Raw genomic sequence first — 20,055 nt, forward strand, 5'->3', positions numbered from 1 at the left:
TCGTAAATAAATTCTTTTCCCTTTTTACTTTCGAAGATAGGAATGAAGTCCGGTAGAAATAGAAATACGTTCACCGTCCATAGTTTAATATCAACTAAAATTTAAATTCATAAGTGCCGGGTGGATATACTCAGGCTTCATTTATTATTTCGAAAATAAAGACAACAAATTTTATTCAACATTTTCAATTTATTATTGTCAGAAGAATTATATTTTATATGAGTAGTACAACATATATTTCAGTATATCTTATATATCATACTAAATTGCAGCATTGTTTCCAGTATTTCCTATCTTATAATTTCCACGATTTGTATTTTCAAAACAATACCAAGTTATTCATTTCCGGCAGACGTAGCCATCCCAACTAACGGACCAATAAAGTAACTTCATTCCTATGGAACCAGGACAAATTGCGTAGGTATCCGAGCGCGGCCGAGCGCTCATTTCCGTTTTCGAATCCGACGTCACCTACTCTGAAAGCCCGTGTGTTTTGTGTTTCTTTGGGGCCACGATGATTATCGCTAATTTAACGTAAGTATCATCATGTTCTGGGAACGAAATTGCGTAAACTAAATTTGGCGGGATTCGCGCAGTGTCGTTCGTAAAAGGAAACTGGTCACGAAACCGCGCGAATTCTTTGCCCAAGTTTCACGCCAAGGAACGAAGACCTCTCTCGCCATGCCGGTCTATAAAACAGCCCCTCTTTATCAGGCACATTTAATTAACCGAGAAACGACGGGAAAAAGTCTCAATCGGCAATCTTGTACTTGTCTGTATCAAAACAATCGTCTTAACAAGATAGAACATTTTGTCAAGAGCGAAAATAACTGCTTGATAATATTTGGATGGTCACATACATATAAACAAAATAAATGGCGTCAGCATACTTCTGTTTCGAATATGACAAATTTCGACCTTTCATGTGCCAGTTGACTTTTCCGCAACTTAACAAACCGACGATCTATGATAAACAGTATCTGCCTTTTTGTGGAATGTAAATTATCAATATTTGTTATAAAAATTATGCATAAACATATTTTATATGTATTTTTTTTATTGTATTTCTTTTCTCACAGAATTGTAAGTAATTAAATCTGGTACTGTAGAATGTGAGGCATAAAATACATTACTTAGTGTTACCAAATAGTTTGGTACATTTTGTCTAGTCTGTACGTTGCACAAGGATAAATTACAAAAGGGTTAATTAACAGCCACAATGAAGGCAACATCACATATTCAGATTTAACGATTTTTTTGACTAATCAATAATGTTTGTTACAGGTTGAAATTATTGAAATTGAAACTAGATTTCTTCATGTCTTAAAAATATCTAAAGCAAAACACTAAATAAACATTCTCACGTACAATTTATAAGCAAACAAAAAAGTGTAACATTAAACGAAAAACATAAACAAGTTTAACTCGTAATTGTACATCACAAACGGAATCTTGAGCAAAATGGGCATTCAAGATTTGCAAATCTTTCTGAATAACAAGTATGTAGGAGGATCTGAACCCGTGGATCTAATAAGAATGGCGAATACATTTCGTATGGACCAATACTATCGTGTTGGTAAATCACGAGAATTATATTCTGGAAAATTAAGACTAGTCCTTGATGGAGAGTGCTGTTTAGATAGATTATATGGAGGCTCCTACTCAAGTATATATACTTTTTCTCTTGTTTGTTACTTCTTTAACAAATACAAAATTGAAAAAGCAATTTATACTTTAGACTGGGTTTGTGGAGGACAATGGAACCGAATGTTAGAATTTTTAGCAGCTCTCATACAAGCGACAGAACCACCAGGTATGGAACTAGCAGTATTCTTTAATGGATGTTTTGAATCTCCACGACTCACAGACTGGATTCAAAATCAATTACAAGTGCGAATTAAAGTAAATAATGTAAGTTAAAATCTGTTTAAACACTTGTAAATACCATCAAACTTGCACAGTTTTAGATAGTGATTTTTACAGGTACTAAAACATATTTCAACAAAATGTACTCCACCTCCAAAAATATGGTGGATTCCACCGGTATGTCTAAGAACCAGTTTGCGTATGGCTCTGCGGCATTTGAATGTTACAGTTGTAAGTTAAATTGTTCTCAAAATTTTATAATGTTCAATTCTAATATAATATGTGGTTTAATTTGTATTTAAACAGTTATGTAGCATGGATGACCATCATCAAGAAGTAATTGCTTATTGCCGAGAGAATAATTTCGATGGCTTGATTGCTGATGATGCAGAGTATGCTGTATTTGATCCTCCACGATATTTCTCATCTGAGCAATTAAAACTTACATACAAGGTATACCTGCATGGAAAAAGTATTCATGGTTTGTATGAGGCACAAGATTAATGACAATTGTATATTTGTAGGGTACTCTTAATACAAAGGAATACATTCTCCGTAAAGTTCTAAAAGCATTGAAGATACCCTCTACTAAGCTATACTTGTTAGCGGCATTACTCGGAAATTATATCTTAACCGAACAGGATCTGGCTGATTTTTATAAGAAGTTAAACATTGACACTAATTTAAATAATATTAGTGTGGAGAAAACAATTAAAACAATTGCCAGTTTTGTTAACGAACTACCATCTGTCGAATTGGATGTAGCGTCGCGAAAAGTATTCGGATCTCTATCAGATCCAAGATGTTCCAAACTAAGGCAATCAGTTCAATACTATATAAATGGAACTAAAGAAGGATTCTTACATTACAAACCAGTGAAACCAACCAGAGGTAAATTTTTACTTTAATTTAGTAAATTCAATTGTTACGAGTGACGCTTTAATTATAAAAATAAAAAAAAAACATTTTAGTACATAAATTGGACTCTAAACAAAACTCAGTACAAACACAGTCAAATTTATCCGAAACTCCATCAACGTCAGAAGTTGATTCCAATTTAGAGACATCCAGATTCGCATCCGAAACCGTAGAGAGTGAACGTGAGAGCTTGTCCGCCTATAAGAAGGCGACTGCAAATGCGAAATCTGCACCACGGATTGTGATAGATCCACCGGGTATTCAGGGTCACGAAGACGCCAATAATGTTAGGGCGGAAGAAGAACAAAGTAAAATAAAATTGAACAACTAGAAATCATTGTTAATTCTTATCTTCGCAATGTGGAGAAAATACTCTCTTGTTTAGGTAATGGACACGCTGTCAACGGTACACACAATCTTCTAATTAGTTCGTCGAGTTCAAGCAGCAGTTCTTCCGCCACGTCTCCATCTCACGCGACGGCCGATTCTGCTAAACGAGCAGAACAGACCAATATTCCTACTACGGTGCCGGAAGTGATGCGCACCGCGTCGGAGAGGCATCAAAAAGGATTGATGTCCCCTCATATTTATCAGATTCTAAATGCCGGCGAAATCAAGTTATCGGTTCTCTTAGAGGACGAATATCATCGCGAATTTCCATCTATTCATCTTATCTACAGACGCGTTAGACAAATGGTGTATGCGATATTGTTCAATCTACATCACCGAATGTATTTAGCTGCCAAGAGTAAAGAAAAGGGTGGTAAGTAAAATAATCTTAAATCTGTGCATCTAAATTGTTAGTTTTCGATACACTTTTTTTATTCGATTGATAGATAGCGAAAAAATCGAAGTCCCAGACGTTACAATAAAGGAGTGGATATGGTCCAAGTCAAATCCATATCAGTTTCCGGAAGTGGTAAAGGCGGAACAAATTGGTTGGGGTGTTCCTACGATTCAACGTTTATGGTTTGGGTACGCAAGTTCAAATTTCCTGAATGACAGTGTCCACTGAATTCTTGTCAAAGAGGGTGTTAAGAAATTTATACACAATATCTTTCAGCACAGGCATAGACGACAAACGCCGCCGACTGCGAGGATTCTTGACCTGTATGAGGTCAGACACGCCTCTTATGTTGAATACTTCCTATGTACCACAACACCTCTTAGTCATGGCTTGTGTATTAAGGTGATTTCTTTTTATGACGTATACTAAGAATTATATAATCACTTTGATTATTCGGTTTTAGAAATAAGTACTGACCATGATAACTTGTATTTCTGGTAATGTGTCAATTCTTTTTTCAGATATATCATGTCATTTTCGGACCATATAAAAATTTTACGTCGTCAGGAATTAGATGCTTTTATTGCACAAGCATTTTCACCTGAGCTTATGAACGTTCAGTATTTGCAAGATCTCCAGGTACTATAAATATACTCCAGTCATGTTTCCTTTGATGAATTATTTATTAAATTTGTTGCACAGCTTCCCTTTATGACATCCCGCGGTGTACAACTAGCTACATTATTTATGGCTGGTGTCGAGACTGCTCTCTTGGCTAACGATGCGTGTGGTGCACCTATTCCATGGTTAATGTGTTGTCCGTGGTTATATTTTGATGGAAAATTATTCCACCACACATTAGCCCTTACTACAATAGCGAAAAACTTACTGGACCTCTGCAGTGGTCATATAGATCGTGTTGTGAAAGTCGAGCGAATGAGAAAAGCCGTATTGGAGGGTATCAACGTTGTGTTTGCACGTCCACCGATGCCTATTGCAACAAGTACGTTTTTTCAACGTGCTATTAATGATTTTAAGAAATACTCGAGTTCCAATTTAAGAATCTAATTGTCCCTTCCATTCACCTTAGCATACCATGAACCTACCAAGTGGTATGTTTTCGGAGTGGAAGGAAAGTAATTCAGCTATGTTGCTTCGTGGGCTTTAATATACATATTCCTAGTTTACGAATCTCGAAGCTGATACATGAATCTTTTTGCATAAAAACAATTTTTAACCCTTAAGTAGACACGTTAATGTGCTGCTGACTGATATAGATCAGTTATTTTGTAATTAAAATACAACAAATTAAGTACACAATGTACAAGATAACGATAAGAAAAAGATAGCATTTATTCGTAATTAGAAAAAAAAAAAAAACAAATATAAGCGCGCCCACTTAAGGGTTAAGTAGCTCTCTGATTTATCTAGCTTGAACAAAATTCAGAAAGATGTTCTTTAGTATTAATAACGGAATCAAATAGTTTAATTTCATTCCTATTTGATATATAGGAATTCAATGTGATTTTGTTTAATAGATATCCGTGTAACGGGAATGCAAAATATTTTTGCCGCTGGCTGCCCTCTTAACGACGGTTTAGTGCGTGGGCGTGGTAGTGGAACGATGCCTCAGCGTGGATTAATGCGTCGCCCTATACCATCTCGTGGTGGTCAACTGGAAATAGCTGGAGTTGTTGTAGGTCAATGGGGTCCTAACTACGGACAGCCTGGTCGTTTGCCTCAGCCCTTGCAAGGACATCCCCGTGGGCGGCTTCCTCCACAGGTAAGATATGTATGCAATTACAGTTTGATCATGGTTAAAAATCGTTGTATTTACATGGAACAAGAATCGTATAATTATTGAAATATTTCGTTTTATAAGTAGTTATAATTAGGTAACGAAGTTACTTTTGTGATTTAATTTTTTACACAATGTCACTTTTTGATATAATTTACATTATAATTGTACCATAAACATTTTGTGTCTTGTATACCTGTAACATGCGAGTATTAATGCTCAACTGGTAAGGAGCGGAAATTAATTTTATTCTGGTTCTTTAACGATTTTTCTAACAGTTGACAATTACCTTTTATAATTATTAAAAGTATCTGGTATAACCATTATAGGTGACGTCAATAGGCGGTCTTAAATATGGTCTTCCACGTAGTTTTGCCCATATGGGTCGGCCTACGTTTCAGACGCGCGGAAACAATCGTACGCAAATAGCAGGACGTGGGAAAAAAATGCAAATGAAGGTGAAAACAGAACATTTTTGTTTATGCTTCAATTCTCTTTCTTGGTAGTTCTCATCTTAAATGTTACATAAAATGTGACTAACATAAGTTTATTTTGCAGGTAACTGGTAAAAAGAAAACCACCGTTAAGAAGAGCAAAGAATGCGAGAAGAAGGATAACAAGGGACGAGGTAACGGCGTTGATGGAATTTCGGATTACAAGTAAGCGTAATACCTTTATCTATCGTAGCGTTTTAGTATAGTTTTGAACATTGACCTTCTCGCCATTAGTGACTCGATTCCAAACATAAACGCAACAAAAGACGCACTGTCGGTGCCAGGTCAATTCGAGGACACCGTGGAGAACGGCAAAGGAATAGAAAAAGGGCAGGGTGATGCGTCGCTTGTTGCTCCGGTTGCTGCCGAGAACTAGGTATTTATACATCACTTTTTATCGACTTTTAGACACTCCCGGATGTGACACAAGACTGCAATCAAAATCTTATTATACGTGTAAGGGGTGATTGTGCGCCACGCGACATCTGAAAGCTCCGATATGTATTGACAAAAATTGTATCCGTATGGTGTTCGGATTGTTCTACAACTGAGAAAACCAAAAGGAAGAATTCTTTTCTGTCTTGTTGTACGCTTCAAATATCTAGGCGATCGTTGTTGGAGCGTATTGGAAGTTTCGCACAAGGGGAAGACCGTTCAAATGTCGCGCGCAGGATCACTCAATAATGTCTAAAGCTCTGATGGGGCCAAACTAATTAAACTAATATAGGAGACAAGTCATCGGTTAACGATGTCGAGATATGTAACACACATACACAGGATAGACCCGTTTCCGACGTACACAATACGATGTCCTCACTGCCAAACGTACCATTCAGTGTGTAAGATAAAAGCAAAACAAACGAAAAAAAAAACAGCAAAAGTAAAATAGGAGAAAAAACAGAATCGTGCTTGTGCTAAACGAGCGTGTTTCACCGACTCCGCTCGGAATCACCAATGGAATGAACTCGACTGATTAGTGTATGCGTGCGCTAATTTTACTAAACGAGAACAAGTCGTCGTCAGCTGCTAATAAGTATTTAATTCTTAAGAAGTGTGATTATTTTTTTTACAATGAAAATATATATTTTCCGGTATTATATGAAATGCTCGCATTGACAGTCTCAGTACTCTGATCTTTTGTGAGAATCGTAACACGGAATCGTACAGGACAGACGGACAGACGAATCGACAAGACGCACAGTCTTACTGTATTATACAGATAGTTTAATGTTTTTGTAGATAAGAACACGCGAGACAGGATACTGAGATATTCATTAACAAATGGAGACTGATGCTTTTCATATAGGTAAAATATATATTTATATATGATTTAGATTAGAGATTCCCGATATATAGCATATTATATGTGTAAGTTGTGAGTGCTCGTGTACGTATGCGTGGATGTATGCGTGTGGCCTGTATTCATGTATGTGAAAGAAAATTGTAAGAGAGTAAGAGAGAATCAATTGTTTATTTGCGAAAACATGATGAATGCGAGAATAAGAGAGTAAAGAGAGAGAGGGAGAGGAAGGGAGAGAGAGGTGGAGAGGAAGGGAGAGAGAGAGAGGGAGAGGAAGGAAGAGAGAGAAAAACTTCGAGAAACATAAAAATGTATATATATAAACGTGGGATGTTAAACGATGTCGGTGCCGCGTGCACGCGCGCGCACAAACCCGAGAAAGCAAAGAACGCTTGTACGCTCGTGCACGCAGCCCACCTCCGAATATATTTATTTGCTGTTGCGTTAAAGAAGAGAAGAATGTGTGTGTGCGACTTCGGGACGAATTACAAATTTATGTACGATAATTGTAACCGTGGATCCTCGGGGCTTGTCGTGAGAGCGTTGACAATTGAAGAAGGGCGAAGTTCTTTGAAAGAGTTACCCTCACGATATGCTCAGTATCGCTTAAAAAATATGCTACACTTTCGTCGCAAATTTTTCGTTACGTCAAAAAAATAGCGGTAAGTTGTGTACTGTTCGAAAGTTGCGATTTTCTGTATAAATATTGCAGAAACGTCGTTCTGTTTTTCGTTGTGAATTTGAGTGAAAATTATAAAAAGGAACAGCAAGAAAATTGTTGCAATAAAATATTTGCGCTTTCTGTAGCATATTTTAAGAGATATGTATGCCTCGTTTAATTGTACATACGAATAGTTACTTTAGAAGCGACAGTGTGATTGGTGTACATAAAGGAATATCCGGTTGTTGCGTGCTTGTCACGTAAACCGGGTTAGGGAATGATTATGTTAAACGAGAAAAAAAACTATTTATGGAGTAGAATAGTCAAAGAGACTTTCTACCAAAGATCATTGGAGTTTGAAGGATGGGGAGTTTCTTTTATCCGTGAAGTATGATATACAAAAAACGTGTAAAAAAAAGGGAAAAACAAAGAAGCAAGACAGCACGACAGAACACGATTATTAAAGTAAGAACAAAAAAAAATGTGAAAGATAAATAGGAGCAAAGGTGAGGCAAAGAGGATATGTGTCTTGAATGCAGAAGTAATTAAAATCGAATAAGAGAGAACGAGCGAACGAGAGAAAACCATTTATTGAGATAATATAATGAGAGATAAGAATAAAAAAATGTTATATTTTTGTAGATTTGTTATTGCGTAAAATGCATTAAGACAATGAGAAACTTTATATAATTTGAGCGACGGTTAACAAGCCGGTGTAGGAGAGAAAGAGAGCGTTAAGCCAGTAATTAAGATCGTGGTGGGATAGAGTGGAGAAGAAAGGTGAAAGTGCATTAGATGATGATGGTATGTTGAATATGTTTGACATCCGTGATTAATGTGTAAAAAAAGTCTCATTAATTCTTCTGTGTCTCCAAAGCTCTCAGAGTTCTGAGTTGCTTGCAAATAAGGAAAGGAATGAAAACAAGATATGATAAGAGAAACGAATTTGAGCTAAAAGAAAACGTATCTCAATGTCAGCTTCGATGTGAGCTATAAAAGCGTATGCATATAATAAACAGTTTTCCCAAATGTAATTCGAAAATGAAAAATTACTTAAGAAGATTTTTCAAAGAATGGAAAAAAGAAATCCCGTGAATGGAAGAGCTATGTTTGTAGGTAAACGATTCGCTATCATTCGACGATTTTCAATTGAAACACACACATGTTGTTTTCCGAGTATAGTAATATACGAAATGCACCGATATATGTAAAAAAAAAAGAGTCACCGTGTACCTCCTTTGAACATTCGAAATTAATGTCAATTGTACACGAACGACAGAAACGTATAATGTTAATGTTAAAACTAGAAACAGACTTTTCAGATCTGCTGAATGAATATAAAAATACTATTCGAGAATTAAAAAATGCCACTCTACGCTTTCGTGTAAAGGTAGATTTTCTTTGTGAGAAATCGATCGATCATCCTGAAAAATGCCAGAAAATGCATAAATAAAAAATATTATGAAAGAAAACTAAGACACAAACACGATGTACACAACACGATCAGTTGCTGCTGCACTGATATGAGTAACGCAATAAATAAACAAACAAGGAATAATTTAATAATGATAATATTGATAATAAGTAAACGAAGCGAACAAGCAAATCATGGAAAGAATGTAAAGTAAAAGGGGGAATATAAAAGAAGATAAAAGAACAAAATAGTGAAATCCATATTGAATGAAAACAGAGCAGAAGTATCGCAAAAAGCAAACGATAATATATACAAAAAGAAAAATGAAATGAAAACTTACATGTAACATGATCGACGATAAAGAACAGGTGCGTGCCTGACTCGTGCCTGCTTTTCGTTGTAATAAGTAGACGAGTAAAAGAAAACATAAAATTAAATAAATAACGCAAAAATAGGGGCCCACGAAAAACCTTGTCTATGCTAAGACGTATCCGCCAGAAAAAGGGAAAAAACCAAGAATAATCTCTCTTGTGTAATTTTAGAAGGTAAAACTATTTTATAAACGATCTTCTCGAACAATTGTGTGTTATTGTGGTAACAGAAAATTAATCATTGTACTTTGAACTAAGACACCACTAACTCCTCGCTGTGTATCATGCTGATGGAACGACGATAAATGCTTCTTATAGGTGAGAAACGGTCGAACGAGAGAAGAGTGTAAATTTAAGCGACTATTTTTTGTTCCTTCTTTTAATCATAACACACATCCGTGCGCAAATCATTGTTTTGTAAGTCGAGACGTCAGTTCCCTGATTATTTTGCCTTTCTATTTTCTCAATGCTATCTATCCCTATATGTTACTTTTTGTTAGAGCAGACTCTAATGTCAATGCAGCGTCTGTAATTGAAACGTAATGATAATTGTTTCTCACTGTGTGAAAACAAAGGAAAATCTTCGCTGCTTTGTTATTCGTTTCACATTTCATTTACTATTCAATTTTTAAAAATTTTTTTTATAATTATTTCGTTCTTCGTTTGATTTGTAATCACATTTGTAGTAGAATCTTAGGTCTTTTCGCGAAAATCACACTATACATGTATATATACATAGAAAAATATATAAAAAAGAAAAAGGAGCGGATCATTTAATTTCAATGATTTGTTTTAAATGATTGCCACAAAAAAATGACTATGATGATAATAATGAGTTATATTATTGTTTCACTGTATCTCTGTAGAAGCACGCAACAAATGGGCATTAAAACAGTTTAATGTTTCTTCTCATTTCTCTTTGAAACGTGCCGTGTAGCTTCGTGTAGATTCTTGATGGCAACCTAATAAGAAACAAACAGGTGAAAAGCCCTTTGAAGGGAAGAGAGACAATGAGTTGCTATGTAATGCTCGATATTTAAATTTTAAGTTCTTTTTTTTTACCATAGTTTTTTCACTTGCATACCTATTAAGAAGATATATTAAAAGTACGGTAGCAAAGACAGTAAAATAAAAACTATTTAATAAACTAAAAAACCAAAAAAAGACGTAATGAATTAAAAACACTTATCAATGTAGCTGCAAACGTATGTGGGCCCCGTCCTTATATATTCTTATTAAATATTACATAACAAGTATATTCTGCTATTATTTTTCATAGCTAATGGAAACGACAAGGAAAAAAAGTAAATGATTAAAATACAAGTGCGTACAGAGGGTAACCATTGTATGTTACAATTTATAATCATTGTATGTTTATTTTCGTTTTAATATCTTTTTTCTTGTTTTGTTATATGTAATAATACAAAGTAAACGATCATTACGTATGTAGCGCATAGAATGCAAAAAGTCTTGAGGAAAAACCTTCAGCAAACATTTTGTGTGTTGAGTAACAGTGATACAAAAAAATCACTGCTTCGTTTGAGTAAAGGAAAACAAGAAAAATTGTACATGCGCTATAATGTTGTCAATGATCATATTATTTTTTACCTATATGGGTCAGTGGGTAGGTTGTTATCTGAATCAGTAGGAAAAATATATGTAAAATGCAATAAGCATTATGAAACCATTGCATATTCTTTGGTATGACAATGTTGAAACTATTGCTGTGTAATGATTTAATACTGTATTCATCATTCATTGAACATTATTCGTATATGATTACAGTAGAACTTGAAGTAGAATGATATGCAAGGTTTTCTATGCAAAAATACTATACTGTATTAATTGACAATTTACTGGTGGGGAAAACAGGACAACCGACCCATTTGGTCTTTGCATTTTTCTATAACACACAGTCACATTGATGTATTCTTGTTGGATTATTCTACATTGTAACTTACTGTTGTAACATATACCCCATTCATGTCTAGTGTCAAGCAGAGCTGATTCTATGCTTTTGCTAGTTGGAAAATTGGAGAAAATGCGTTTTTAAACATAAAACTTATGAAGAAGAAGACGATACAAGAAAATAAAACGCGGAAATTTACTAATTATTCGTGTATTAAAAAAAAAATTAAAAACAAATTGAAGATTCCGAATGTTGTTGAATAATTTAGGAGCAGGTGTGTGAAAAGATAGAATGAAAAAGGAAACGGAAGAATCAGTGCTGGCGAAAACACGAGGCAACCAAAAAGTTATTATAAAGCTAAAAAAAAGTCACATTTAAAGTACTTTTAAAGCGGATACATATTTGGAAAAGTAGGAGGTAATCATTATATAAATGTAGTGGCAACTCTATAATACTACGAAAGAAATGAAACCAATATATTCAATAATTATTCGAAATATTAAATGCAAAATGCACTTTAATGGATGTTGTAACAATTTAGAGTATTCAAATTGCATCGACATTTTCCTGTAAATCTGTTCTTTGGAATACAACTGCTCTGCCGGTTGAAAGGCACTTTTCTTTTGAAAAGAAAAAAGAAACTAATGGTTGCATATTGGGAAATGAAAGAACACTTTTTCTTCTTTATCCCAACGTGCAGAGAAGTTTCTCCAATGACAGATACTTTAAGTTTGTTTCTTTTAAATATATATTTATCTTTGTTTATTTTGTATAAAAAATGCAATTATACCATACATATGCAAAGTAGATCGGTTAAGGTTTCACAGATCCTCTGTTGAGTCGAAGAAGAAAAACTTTGCAGGGCACACACTGCACAGTTCAAAATAAAGGAAACAAACTTTCAGTAAAGTTTTGTAAGAAAGCTGTTCGTGTGAGAAACCCTCGGAGATGGTTGGCTGACATTTTCGGAAGTTAATAATGATTTATTGAAACGTGTTGTCATGTCTTGAATACAATTAAAAGAACTATAAAAAAACGCAATCTTACGTCATTAACTTTATTTCCACTTTACATGTCTGTGCATTTGTGGTTATATTACCTTCAAATTTTTGTTATTTCCCTTACCGTTTTTATTTTAATATTTGCTAGAAACTTATCAATATAAGATTGTAACAACAAACTATTAAATTTGTAAACTAATAATTTCAATTTGTTGCTTAACGGGTCGTTAATAATGAAATGAATGATTCACGATGTTTGTGACATTCATTGCATCTTTATTCCACTTTGTTGTTCGCTAGATAGAGTCGTTAAATACATCTATCAATTTAGTAGAAGAATTTAGTATCACAGCGTTATTTATAGGATACCTGTGTAGATTACTCTTATATTCTTCTATATTGGTGATATAATTCCCAAGACGCGAGTCGTTGTGGCATTCCGTGTTGGGAATATAAATAAACGGATATTTCACATTTTCAGCTTTCTCTACATTCGATTCAGCTAAGAGGAAAGTAAACAGTGAAATATGTTACAAACTGTACTGTTGATCGTTTTAATGATATTAATGATGGGATCAAGTTTAATGCATACTCAAGAACTTCAGTTGATTCAATATTAACAATCCAGTTCATTAGAATAGAGAATATACTTGATCCTATCACGAAATCATGTATTCGTATAATACACAAAATTAGTATCCTTACACTGTGTCCTTTCTGCATGTAACTTAACATCTTCGTTTTCTTTATCGGCCGATTTGGGTGTTCCGACCACATGCACACTTAACTTTCTCAAATTGCTTCCGTTCATCGTATGAGAATTCATCCATTCTCTCAATTCCTCGATCGTGATGTGCTCTATTGCCATCAATTCATTTTCAATTCTATCGAACATATAATTACCTGTCGTTATCTCTGCCCAGTTTCTATGGAACTCTTCTCTTAAATTTATGTCATCACATTGTTTCTGCTTTATCAATGCTTCTTTTATACTCTTTAGATCCTCGTCTGTAGTTTCTTTCAGAATCTTTTTAAACGCCTTTAAGAAAACCTCAATCCTGTTATCCACATGCTCTGTCGAATATTTGTCCGCTTGAGTGAAAACGATGATTGAATAACCGAGAATACCAAAATGATCTCTCAGAAGACAAATAATCTTGTAGCAAAGCTGTTCTTTTGTCCTCAGTTGATTGAAAAGTGGTTCGTCCATGATCATCTAAACAGATATTAGCACAAATTTGTTATTTCTTTGATTATTAAGTACAAATTTTAAAAAATGAATAACATCTAGTGTGTAGAGCATCTTACACTTACAATGAGAAGTTCAATAATAACCGATAATTTGATGGCCGTTATACCAGATTGATAGTAATTTATCACGACGGAGTTGGCGTCCGTTGGGTTAAAGTTTCTTACTTTACAATAGTGTGAACCTATAGGTATTTCATTGACTATGAGCTGTGGCATAGTATTAGGCAGCAATGGTCCACATTTTAGTGCCTTGATAAAGTCTTGTACATTTTTGATTACATCTTCCTTGGTCATGTTACCTTGCACCAAGCACTGAATGTAAATATGATCAGTGAAGCACTTGATGAAATTCTGAAAATCGTGAAACTCCACATCGCTGATGGCAGCGTGTCTATCGACAGCGGGCCAGTAAACTTGCATTAAAATGGACAAACTTACATCTCTGAAATAATTAATAAAATATGTGAAAACATTGCTAAAGCATTAATGAGCTCTATAAATCGTTACGTACTCAACTAGCTTCTTCGGCTTTAAAAATGTATTGTAATATTTTTTAATCAGTTTCTCTTTCATGACGTCAAACAATTCTTTCGTTACAAGCGTTGGGCAGTTTGCTATATACTTTGCAAGAGTAATCAATAAAAGCTGAAAATCAGAATCTTAATTACGCACAATTAATATATAAATTGAATGACAACATTTAAGACTTTTTACCGGCAACTTTTGATTAAATCCGTAAACATTAACTATGATACCCTTGTCACTTGTATACATATCGTAATTCAGCTTGGCAGTTGTAGCTGGATACAATTCTTCTACTAACAACTGTCCTAATACTGCGACAAATAAATCAGTCAGAGCTGCGCTGAAATTTGAATAAAAGGAATATGAACATTTTAATATCGTTTCTATAAAAAGTGCTTAGTATATATTTTTTCATAATTTACCTCTTAGGCGAATTAACTGACATAGGCGATATAATATAAAAATTCATATAACACTCGGGAAAACGGAATTTAGGGTCAGGGCGATACCAAACTTCAGATATATCGTCTGAGTAGATTTTTGTGGGATATTTGGGAACATCTGGTGGTATCGGGATCAAGGTAAAATCGTCCGTAAGGAAGACATTAGATAATGGTAAATGAAATTCAGGGAAAGGTTCAATGGTTCTCCAGCATTCTATCCATTCCTGTGGTATCTCCACATCCGTGTATTTGGTTTGGAACCATGGCTCGACTTTATCAAATTCCTCATCGTTAAACTTCTTGTCAAAAATGATGATATTTACGTCATCAGGAGTTAAGTAGTTCATACACGTTTGTATAGCTTCTGGATTGTATTCAAAATACAATGTGTTACCAGTTATGTAATCACGAGGTGGAAAGTAATGCATGTTCTCGCACAATTCTTCTACATGGTCTACCGGTGGTACTTTATCCTCAAATCTGGAAATAGTATGTTTTATAAACGTTAAAAATTCTCCAATCTCTAAGTTTATTAATTCTATTCACCTAAAATTCATGTCTTCGATCTGTTGAATCTCATCATATATTTGCTGCTGTGGCCCTTCTTTACGCATAAAATTAATGAATGCGAATATGGCATTCAACACTTCTGACAAATGTTCGTGTCCTTGGTCGGTCAGTATTAACGACAAGATGAACAATGCATACATGGAACTGTGTTCGAAACCGCTCTCGCTATTACCACTGTAGATATCGAGACACCACATCTTTTTTCGCAAGTAGCTAATCAACGAACCCTTTCCCTCATGCCCTATAATCCACGCAATGTAATGATGCGGTTTGATTTTATACAAATCGTGCATAGATGGCATCGACCATGTTAATTCTATCTGTAAAAAAGGCAACGGATGGTACACTGCAGTTGTTTTAAATCTTTTAGTTTCGAAACAAATAAACATACTCGACAGATGTCTTTTATTGGTTTGATTTTATAGATTCTTCTGTATCTCGGTGTGTCGAAGGAATTTGCGCCTTTAAATGCTGAAAAATCGTCCGGTGGTAAGCCATTGTTAGGTACGCTAGCAAAACATTGCGTTACATAGTCTTCCAACACGTCCAATGAAAATCTAGCCTTCAAAGAATCGAAATTTAGACTCTATTCAATTGAAATTGAACTTTCGTAACACATAAAACCTACTTGTATGGCAAGTGTCATTCTATGAGCACTATAATGACGTTCTCTGAAATTATGTAGTTGTTTGTAAAGCTCTGCGTCCGTCACATTATCACGTAACGTGACTAAATTGCCCCAACCAAATTTCGTTGCCGGATGATTCGGTCGTGCAAAACTACAAAACAATTGCTCTTTCCTATAAGAATCAGAAGGTAAGGCCATCTGAAATTCTGTACAAATAATTTAATGTTATTATGCACAGTGCTAAGAAGTAAATTTACAATATATTGATATATACCGCTTTCAACGGCTTCTCGTTCTCTGGTTATAGCATCCTTCTTCATCAGAGGTTTGATAAAAAATTGAGCAAAACGATCAAGAGCAGGCAAGAGATGTTTCCCTTGTATCTCGAAGTAAAATGTTGTTAATTCGCAATCGGTAGAGGCATTATCTGAACCACCTCTTATTTTAATAAATGCATCCATTTCATTTTCCTAAAAAATTCATTATTTATTACGCAATGAAAAATAGTGGTAACATACATAAATTCAGAAATTGAATGTCTCTTGAATTTTTGCCTGATAATACCTGGGGATATTTCTCGGATCCCATAAAAACCATGTGTTCCAAAAAATGTGCCAAACCTGGAATTTCTGGTGGATCACTGAAGCTTCCCATACCCACGCATAAACCACATGCTGCCTGTAAAAGAAATATGCATAACAGCACTCTAAAAATATTAACAACAAATATATTTAACATTATCCAACCACTGAATCGTATATTTAAACCAAAGATACCATTTTTTCTTCTCTTTTTAACCGTTTGGAACAGGTGGCTGAATTCTCAACATCTGAATCACTGCCATCCAATTGATCATCCTCATCATCATCCTCCTCATCATCCTCTTCATCATCCTCTTCATCACTTTTATTGTCTTCTTCATTTTCAGTTTTTTCGTCTGCCTCATCTTTATTAATATAATTAATAAATATTTATATTAAGGAAATTACAATACAATGAATTAATGAAAAAGAACAGAATATTTGGGTAAAATCTGTTACTCGATATTTAAAAAAGGTTTCTAGATGTTTGAACTACAACATTTTTTTAATATATAAAGTATCTTCCTTTTACCTTCATCTTCATCATTGTTGTCTTGAGAGGCAGATGAATACACATCTGCGATTAGCAAAGCAGTTAAACCATTTTCCAATTTGATTACCCTAAATAAAGCACGGAAAAAGGACAGAGAAGTAGAATCTAAAGTAAAGAATCATAGTTCATCTAAAATTTAACTAGGTGCAACAGCATATGTTTTGCTTTCTCTCATACCTGTACTCCTTCGTATCATTTTCTGATTTAACAGGTGTGTCTAAGTAACTGACATTGTCACGTGGTTTCTTTGTGATATTGATGGATACTTCTTGGGGCTGATTTTCGGTTTGCATCTTGTCAAATACGGAGTCGGAGATGTTGAGGTTATGTTCTGCGGAGGTGGTTACGTTTTTCGTCAGATTCAAGGAATCTTGATTTAGTTGTAGTTTCTTCTCAATTGAACTCTAAAGGGACCTTTTTGGCATTATTGTCAACGTAAATGTTTGTTTAGTCTCGCATTGGTATACCTTTGTTAAAATATCTGCCACATATGTTTTATCGATAAGGTAAGTAATAGACCAAAAATAAGAAGCAATTCCGTTTTCTTTCATACGCCGGTAATAAAGGGTAGATACAAACGGTAACTTTATTGTTATCTTAAAACATGTCCGTAACATTAAGCTCGCGTCTTTTGAATTTGAAGCTTTCTACATTTACCTGATTGAAAGAGTTTCGTAGGATAGGAATGAAATTGTCTCGGATAGTGATGTCAAAAAGTGATAGTTTAAAAGAGTAAAAATATGTCTTATAGTAATCTAAGAAATACTGTCCCTTAATTTTCCTGCAAAAATAACTGGTTCACTTGAAATTCTACAGTTGAATTTTTTCTTTGTAACACTAATACGAAAAGCATCGAACTAGTTGAAAAAATGCATCTACAGTCAGTCCCACAATATAGTGTAGTGTAATTACTTCGAAGTTTTGCAGCTATTGTACGTGTATACAATCAAGGTATAGGGGCAATATTCACAGGTTCAATTGATTACATTTCTTGTGAAAAAGACTTGCGAGAAAAACAAACAAAAAAATTCTTTATGGGCAAACTTTTGCATGTATAGAGCTACTAATTCATTCTTTCTACATCTAAGTCATTAAATTCTTTCATTCTAATGACATCTGAAAATTTTAGATTGCTTGAGTTCTTTTAAATTCAACTATTAAAAAAGTATAATATTTAAAAGGTACAGAATAGACGACCCTACATAAGGGTTCAATCTGGACCAATATATTAGATGGACTAGATTTTTAAAGCATGCGCGTTGAAAACAACATCAATAAAGTACTCTGATTGAATAAAAGCATGGTGTTGTATGGTCCTACTGGGCTGTTATTAATTTTATGAAAATTAATAAATATTACGAGGAGATGAGATGAAGTATATATACACACGCATATGTATATATACACACGCGTCATGCAATTTCAATTATGAAATGTTGAATGATTTATATAAATATTAATATGCAGGAGAAGCTACAGTGAAGAAAGATATTGAATAACCACGTAAATAAAACATCAGTTTTATATAACTAAAAACAAACATCTTATCTAGTAGAAATTGTAGAGAATACATTTGGAAAATAATTTGGCCTACCTGTCACCGGAGCCCGCGCAAACTTTGTTGATTTAACGTTGAATGTACTGCCACTGACGGTTGTTTATAGTTTGCGACAGAGGTCGACACTGATCTGAATGTGTGAAAGGTTAATTTTACAGAGTTGTTTTTGATTGTTTAATTAAGTCGTTTTCAAAATGTTTTCTTGCTATGCATATATGCGCAACAAATAAATACAAATGTACGAAACATTCACTGATGTTTTACGAGTTGGAGGTTATGTTTATCATTGCAAATTTCAACTTGAAATAACAGCTGTTCTAAACATTTTTTCACCAATGATTTAATAACCGACATGGATACAGGAAATTCGACTTCTGGTGAAAGTTCTTCGCAGTTGAATCTAGAAACTACGCCGCGCGTTGAGCGAGTAAGTTTTCTAAGTTACAATGGTTTTAAGTACATATTTGTCAATCATTGTTATACACTCTTTATTTTTAAGAGAATTACCCGAGGTTCGCGACAAAAAGCTGTTGATAGCGTGACGAAAAAGTTTCTTAGAAACTTCGATCCAGAGCATAGCGAAAGAGAGAAGCGTAAACTTCATCGACGACTGTACCAGGGTCACAAGAGACACGCATTGTACGATGAGAATGGTCTTCACATAGAAACAGGAGACGATCTATGTGACTGTTTAAATTTGAGTTGCGCTGGTTGCCATTTCCCTTGTTCTAAATGTTCTTCCACAAAGTGTGCTCATGAATGCAGGTGTAGTACATGAAACAATTCTACAAGAATCATGGATATTTATAAATATTACCATTGAACATTTTTCACTAGGAGCAATCGTAAATGGACCTATGAATCGATCGAGAACGAAGGCTGTGATATCGTTATAAAGAATCCCCTGTTAAAAGAGATTTAATTTTTCATGCGAAGAGTGAAGTTAAAAGACAAAAGTTAAGATTAAAAAGGTAAAAGTGATCGTATTATGTTTATAAAAGTCGAGTGGCTGTGTTATTCGACAACTAGGACATTGATTTGTTTACTATTGTGTCTAAATTAAGATTACATAAATTATATAGATCTAAGATAACAAGTAGGATAGAAAGAATAATGTTGTGCAACTATGGAAACATAATAAAGTTATGCATTGGATCCTTTTATATTTCCCATTATACTTGGATCCTTTTCAATGTTGCCTCTTTGACAACATTGGCTTTCCTTTGTTCCCATAATTCAGTAATCTTAAACAGAGTAAACTCTTATGAATATAGTATTTTTTAGGAGGGACGCAGTAGTTTGTACAACTTGCCAGTAGAATGTCGGTATTTATAAATAGAAATAATTCATCGAGGCTCGTATAATCAGCAACCAAAAAGCTTTTGGAAGAGGATTACCGAAAATCGTAGTAGATTTAAAACAGTAGA

General features: G+C 34.4%; 3 protein-coding genes across 8 annotated transcripts; 2 read left to right on the forward strand and 1 right to left on the reverse strand.

Moving 5' to 3' along the window:
- The first annotated feature begins 461 nt into the window (after window positions 1–461).
- Window positions 462–10,194, forward strand: LOC143147489 (constitutive coactivator of PPAR-gamma-like protein 1 homolog). The gene is made up of 17 exons (XM_076312750.1): window positions 462–534; window positions 1,285–1,666; window positions 1,739–1,911; window positions 1,984–2,097; window positions 2,173–2,319; window positions 2,391–2,757; window positions 2,838–3,092; window positions 3,170–3,547; window positions 3,621–3,759; window positions 3,848–3,973; window positions 4,093–4,210; window positions 4,274–4,574; window positions 5,110–5,354; window positions 5,699–5,827; window positions 5,928–6,028; window positions 6,098–6,239; window positions 6,591–10,194. The coding sequence occupies exons 2-16, from the start codon at window positions 1,462–1,464 to the stop codon at window positions 6,237–6,239; spliced, it is 2,940 nt and encodes a 979-aa protein (XP_076168865.1). The 5' UTR covers window positions 462–534; window positions 1,285–1,461; the 3' UTR covers window positions 6,591–10,194.
- A 2,367-nt stretch (window positions 10,195–12,561) lies between these two features.
- Window positions 12,562–18,682, reverse strand: LOC143147488 (nardilysin). 6 transcript variants are annotated; one of them, XM_076312748.1, is made up of 15 exons: window positions 18,665–18,682; window positions 17,248–17,474; window positions 17,050–17,138; window positions 16,713–16,882; window positions 16,501–16,614; window positions 16,211–16,406; window positions 15,937–16,142; window positions 15,700–15,870; window positions 15,285–15,628; window positions 14,718–15,218; window positions 14,485–14,635; window positions 14,282–14,415; window positions 13,834–14,212; window positions 13,225–13,735; window positions 12,562–13,021 (listed from the first exon to the last, which is right to left on the reverse strand). In XM_076312748.1, the coding sequence occupies exons 2-15, from the start codon at window positions 17,361–17,363 to the stop codon at window positions 12,816–12,818; spliced, it is 3,288 nt and encodes a 1,095-aa protein (XP_076168863.1). In that variant the 5' UTR covers window positions 17,364–17,474; window positions 18,665–18,682; the 3' UTR covers window positions 12,562–12,815. The 6 variants fall into 6 exon arrangements, with proteins under 6 accessions (XP_076168863.1, XP_076168858.1, XP_076168864.1 ...); XM_076312743.1 differs by lacking the exon at window positions 18,665–18,682 and adding an exon at window positions 17,538–17,921; XM_076312749.1 differs by lacking the exon at window positions 18,665–18,682 and adding an exon at window positions 17,728–17,919 and having other exon boundaries at window positions 17,248–17,401.
- On the forward strand, window positions 18,550–19,783 carry LOC143147492 (ARL14 effector protein). Its single transcript, XM_076312753.1, has 3 exons — window positions 18,550–19,055; window positions 19,128–19,393; window positions 19,466–19,783. Exons 1-3 carry the CDS (start codon window positions 18,981–18,983, stop codon window positions 19,548–19,550), a joined length of 426 nt encoding a protein of 141 aa, XP_076168868.1. The 5' UTR covers window positions 18,550–18,980; the 3' UTR covers window positions 19,551–19,783.
- The last annotated feature ends 272 nt before the right edge of the window (window positions 19,784–20,055 follow it).

Source organism: Ptiloglossa arizonensis, chromosome 5 (assembly GCF_051014685.1).
Source record: "Ptiloglossa arizonensis isolate GNS036 chromosome 5, iyPtiAriz1_principal, whole genome shotgun sequence".
Taxonomy (NCBI): domain Eukaryota; kingdom Metazoa; phylum Arthropoda; class Insecta; order Hymenoptera; family Colletidae; genus Ptiloglossa; species Ptiloglossa arizonensis.